The 6,000-nt window shown below is 40.2% G+C and overlaps 1 protein-coding gene across 1 annotated transcript in view; it reads left to right on the forward strand.

Annotated features, from left to right (window-relative positions):
* Positions 1-6,000, forward strand: part of adgrd2 (adhesion G protein-coupled receptor D2) — a gene marked incomplete at both ends in the record, with an annotated part of 30,428 nt that extends 24,428 nt beyond the window's left edge. Inside the window, 6 exons of the mRNA XM_080004329.1 lie at positions 1,611-1,652; positions 1,787-1,840; positions 1,962-2,109; positions 5,317-5,375; positions 5,501-5,531; positions 5,969-6,000. Coding sequence (XP_079860455.1) covers positions 1,611-1,652; positions 1,787-1,840; positions 1,962-2,109; positions 5,317-5,375; positions 5,501-5,531; positions 5,969-6,000 — 366 coding nt within the window. The remainder of the gene's footprint in view (positions 1-1,610; positions 1,653-1,786; positions 1,841-1,961; positions 2,110-5,316; positions 5,376-5,500; positions 5,532-5,968) is intronic.

Consider the following 6,000-nt stretch of genomic DNA (forward strand, 5'->3'; position numbering starts at 1 on the left):
TATACGTTTTTAGCCTTCTAGGCCTATCCTGCTCAGTTATTTTAGATGTTGTTTGCACTTCCCAGGGGTAGGGGGCACCGATACATGGCAAAACAATGCAAGACATAGAGTGGTCTGTCTCGCTGTCTTGTATAGTAAACAGCAGTTGTTGCTGAGTGTAAAGTGTAAAGATAGCCACCTGACCCCTGATTTACACATCGCCACCGGGTGAACAGTGATATCAGTTCAGCTGTTCCGGATTGTAACAGTTTTCGTCACTCCCCATGCCTGACGTATCTTACAGATGCAGCAATTTTGTGTGATCATGGAATTTGTAGCGGATTGCTCAAGAAAATTGCATATGATTTGTTAAATAAATAGGTAATCCAAATCGTACTTAATAATAGTCCTAAAGAGAACTTACTAACTAGTAAACTGTGACAGTTACATAAATAAAAAATCCTGCTGGAAGCAAAAAAAAATGTTGTATATGTAATAGTAACATACCATTAATTTAAAGAATTAATAATAATAATAATTTATGTAAAATAATGTAATCATAACTTAGTTATTAATGATGTGAATACTAAATGACATCATCCTTAATCAAAACTATTAAGGATGGGGTGTCGCGGCTTATCAGATCGTCTCGTCCCATCCAGGCATAAGAACAATGAAACAAGGAATTGGAGAAAATGGAAAACAAATGAGCATCAAACATCTAATTAAACACACAACTAGAGTCATGTGCAGCTTTCATCCACAACTATGTGATCTGTTCTTCCCCAAACAAATTGGAGGGGCGGAGGGCTGGCTGATTGGAGCAGGTCTTGGACCAGTCCTTCTCCACTTCTCCACCAACCCAACACTGCCCAGATAATGCCACTCAGGCAGCTGCCATGGCTCTCTCCCCTCTTTCAAGCTGCGAGCTGGGCTTCCGTTTTTTTCCTTCCCATTTTCCCTGTATACAGTATACAGTATCCCACTCTCTCTTGTCTCTGACACACACACTCACCTATCTCTGTTTCTATCCCACACTCATTTATCCCTTCCACTTGCCTCACATCTACATTCAAACACACACACACACACACACACACACACACACACAAGCACACACACACACTCTTCCTCCCTCTCCCACCTCGCTAGGTGTCTCCTTACCCTGGTTCTTTTTAATTTATCAAAATGAACTAGCCCCTGGGTGACCCCCGGATAGCTGCTAGTTAATTTAGATTTACTGCCAGTGTCCAGCTGAGGGGCTGATAACGCTGCGGTAGGAGTGTTTCCTCGTGTAGGAAGGAGGACGAGCGTCTCTTGGCCACAGACGTGCATGTGTTCTTAGACAATTTGTTTTTTGTTTTGTTGCTTTTTTTCTTCATTTTCTTTCCACCAGCTCCCAGACTGCAGAGAAATAAATATAAGAAGAAAAAAAAATGAATTAACAATGGGAGTAGCTTTATTCGGATATGTCTACTGTTTGGAAATAGAACTGTGTGCAAATACCCCGACTTGGTTAAGGTCCCCATGGAATTCTAGAATTGCCGGTTTTAACCTTGTATATTGTCGTTGTTTTTTTTTGATGACATGTTTTTCTAAACATGTTTGTGTTGATTCTCTCATCCTGATAGGGTCTGTATATATTCCTGGTGTATGCTGTTTACAATAGTGAGGTGAGGATAACATTCACACCATTGTCTTTGCCACCGTTACAGAATGTGAGAATGTATCTTTGTGTGGTATGGCATGTGTGTACATGCCAGTGGTCAGGCATACCAGTAGCAGTACAACCTGCATTCTCTCTTAGGTGAGGAATGCCATAAAGAGGATTAAAGAAAAGCGGAAGGCCTTATCTTTTACGGTGAGACCGTGTTATCCTTTTAATATTTCTTAAAGGCGCATTTTATCAATTTCACTTGTATTAAACTTATGGATCTTAATCTTTTCTTCAACACTTTTGATTGCACAATCGTGCTCCTCAGAACTGCTCCCAGCCAATCGGCTTCCTGCCTTCCCAGAGGGCCCCGGCTGTTTCCTGGGGCCACAGCTTACCGGTGCCCTCCACCCCCGAGACTAGTGAGACCTCTGGGCCCCCAAGCTCCACCTCAGCCTCTTTGGTCATCAAGAACGGTAAGCTAGGAGTAAGATCACAAAGGCCGTACGTCCAGTGGATGGGAGTTTCAGGTGTCGGAATACTGTATGTCTGGGAGACATCTTTGCCTTCAAGGATGAATGTGCTCCGAGGTACGATGAATTTGATTGGTAGTTGAATTTCACTAGGCAGAACTAAAGATCTGTTGGTGCACTCTTTGACAAGAGAAAGAAATGAATTCTTGCCCACTAAGTATACATTTGTAACACACAAGACAGTACTCGTTTAAAGGTACATGAACACAAATATTGGATATGTACTGTATTCAAAAGTTTCATAATAACTTGAATGAAATATTTAACGACATGCTGTCTTTTTGTTTGGAGCCCAAGCTTGATATCTAACGTAATGTGAAACTATGTGGATAAATCTGACAAATAAGGCAAAAGGCCGTCTGCATGTGTGCTAACATTAGCAAATGTTGTACATTTGCCAGCAGGGCATAGGGGATCTACAAAATATCTCAAACACCTAGCAATATATTAGTATAATCAGAGACCTAATATGTAGGGACAACTTTTGCCCTCAAAACAAGAGAAAACCATCCTGGAATACTGTCACAGAAGTACAGAACTTCAAAAGCTTCCGGTCTCTGAGGGTTGATGGAAGTGGAAATCTGCTTCACACTCTTTGCTCCAGAAGTTCCCATAAAGGTTCAATGATGTTCCATCACTTGATTGGGGAGGTCATGTTTGACCTCATCCCGGTCTTCATGAAACCACTGTAGTGAATATGGTAACATCCTGAGGGAACAGTGTTTGCAGCTTTGGTTGCACCTGGTCTTGTAAAATGGCCTCATAGTCCTTGGCTGTTATACAGCCATGCAAGAGTAATTATTGGACCCAGTGACACCCATGAGATTGATGCCCCAACCATGTTTAAGAGATGATGAAAGATACTGTGGGTTGAAGGCATCCTTTGGATTTCTCCAAACATAAACCTGTCCGGATGTCAGAAAAACGTTGAAAGACTCGTCTACCCATTTAACCACATTTTGTGCTCCTAAAACCAGGTTATGCATCTTTGTGCAAAACCTGGCCTTGGATACAAGCATTCTCAGAATTACATGGCTGCCTTAAACTCCCGCATTGTGAAGTCCATGGTGTGTCGTTTTTGTTGAGACTGGGTCACAGAGGTGCTGTTTCAATTCTGTGTTCATTTTTAATGCTGTACTTTTGGAGCATTTATCCACTATCCTGTTAAGTCTCCATCTATCCCTCTCTGTGAGCTTTGATTTGTCACCACTGAGCCTCATTGCCGATGCGATTTTTCCAAGTTGGGCAGTTGGATTCCTGTTGATTCATTAATCCTTCAGTTTTTGTGACTGAAGTGCCTTCAATTTTGAATGCCATTCATTTGGCCCATGTTACTGTCAGTTGGCTCGTATTACTCACATATCAAAGTGCTAATTGTCTACCTCTATAGCTTACTGCTTATTGTCAAGCAACCTAATATGACCATACCTTTTAACCCTCCCGTTTTGTACAGCATTCCCCGTATTTTACTGTTCCTTAGATTCTCTCTTCTATTTTTTCCTGTAAATATCCTGTATTTTTAAACTTTCTAAACAAAAAAAGGTTGGCAACGCCACCAATCTCTCCGGTCTGCTGACCTCTGTGTGATCCGCTATACGTCCCTGCTTTCTCCATACAAAACCAATAATTATACTGTGTTTTTATTGTAGATGTATTTATTGTTTATTGGCCACCATCAAAGCATGTGTGTGTGTGTGCAAGCATGTGTTATAGTGTGGTGTGTTGCGTGATGAATAAAGACTGTTTCTTCTTCTTCTTTCTTCTTCTGTAATTGTATGAAACAAAAAGTAACACTGTGCGTAACGATGCATAACGGAGACACAGTCTCACCCCCTAAATCCCCTCTCTGAAGACGAAATATGAAAAATTAATTATTAATCTGTACCGAGAACTTAGCTATTAATTTGCTACCAACTAATTAAAAAAAGAACATCTGATATTATTCAGTGTTTTTGAGCGAGGTTAATTGCCAATGCCAGCACACTGAAGTACAACTACATGTTATCAGCAAATCCAATACCTATTACCATTACTTTACAAACTAAGTCTATTTATTTCCCGATTATTTAGTAATGCTACTAGGGGCTTTTGGTCTACCCGCTCAAATTGACCCAACCAATCGAGTCACCCAGTGCTTCATACAAAGAAGTGCATCCAAGTCAAATTTCAACAAATACTCTAAATAGTGGACCCATCTGCCTGGGTCTAGTCTCTGGTATTGGTTATAATGTTGAGACTAAACCTGAGTTTCGAGGACTAGCTCTGGGCAATGTTGGAGTGTTCAGGTAAGTACCTGGTTCCAGGGTTGAGTCAAGGGTAGAGGTAGAACTAGTAATTTTATAAGCATAAAACAACCCCAGGATGCAAAATCACGACTTCAGTCCATTGATCTCCAGCTCTCTATCTTGTTAAAGCTAGTATACAATATCAGTTCTCATTTTAGCTCTTTGTTGTCTGGCATCCTTAAGTGCAAGCCTCTTTGTCTGGGAGGCTTCAGTCTTTTCTGTCAGAAATAGCAACCCCAAAACTGTTCAGCTCTTTGGTTGTAGCTCAATCTTCAAAAACCTATTCAACAGCACAGTTATCAACCAAAGAAACCCTGGGAAAACTATTAACATTAAAGAAAATAGCTCATAAGAAGAGTTGGTCAAAAATCATTTTCGGCTGCATTTTTACACAAAAGAAGGATTTTCCTTTCTGGAGATGTTATAAGTATGTGTCTGTGATCCGATTCAATTCTATAATTGTCTATAATGTCTATATTTGCAATATATTTAACAAACATAACAGGTCCATTTGTCATCAAGGAAGGAAACTAATAGTAGTTCAAATGTAGAATTGGCACAGGGAAGCTACAAACAATAATTAAGACAAGGAGAGCATTGGAAAAGGAATCTGCTGGACTTCTTTCTGCACATTCACAGAGAGGACGGCGCATTATATTAGATTTTGTTCTGCTTTTGTTTTCCTCCATTCTGTTGATGATCTCTTGCCGTTTAGCTTGTGAAGCACTATGTGACTTGTCAAGTATGTTGTTTGTGTCTTTTCTGTTTTGTGTCTCACACTTTGGCCTTGGGTGAAATTTTGCACCTTTGTTTTGTCAGGAGAAAATAAATGTGAGCCACGGATATGTCTTTTTTCGTCTTTCAGAGAGTTTCCGAAAAGAGAGCTTTGTGAGTTTCTCCTTGAAACCAGCATTTGGAAACCAAGTAAGTGTGATGGTCTCCCCAAAGTCCCCCAAAGTAGCGGCACTGTGTTTTAATATGCAAAGCTATTTCGTTATGATTAAATTACAGTTAAATGTCACCCATGTGTGTGTTTTCTATTTTGCCAGGTTGTCCAACTCACGGGTTTCAAGCAATCAGGTACTGCAACTTCAGTTAATGAATATTAAGTATACTGAATATTGATCACACAAATTGAAACGTATCCTTGTGATTTGGTACAACTACTGTGATATTAGCAACAATTACATTATCACTCGCTTTTCCCTTCCACACATCACCAGCAAAGGAGACTAAATAGCCTAGAACAGTACGTAGATAGGATTCATTCCTGCAGCAGTCCAGCCTTTTCTTGATATTGGATGCATGTCTCTCCAATCAGGAATTTAATGCAAGTAATGGGGGACAAATCTAAAATCTGTGTTCGGTGCATAAACTCACTCCACATTTGAGGAAAAACTAATGTGATGCCACAGCAGCTTGACTTTGCAAAGTGGAGGAGTTATTTGTTTCAGTTCCATATTGATTTATTGAGAAATTCTTTGTTTGCTGGTGTTATTTGGATTGTTGTGCCGCAGTGTTATTACTGGTGTGGAACCAAAATGGGTGA

This window comes from Zeus faber (genome assembly GCF_960531495.2).
Source record: "Zeus faber genome assembly, chromosome: 7".
Lineage (NCBI taxonomy): Eukaryota > Metazoa > Chordata > Actinopteri > Zeiformes > Zeidae > Zeus > Zeus faber.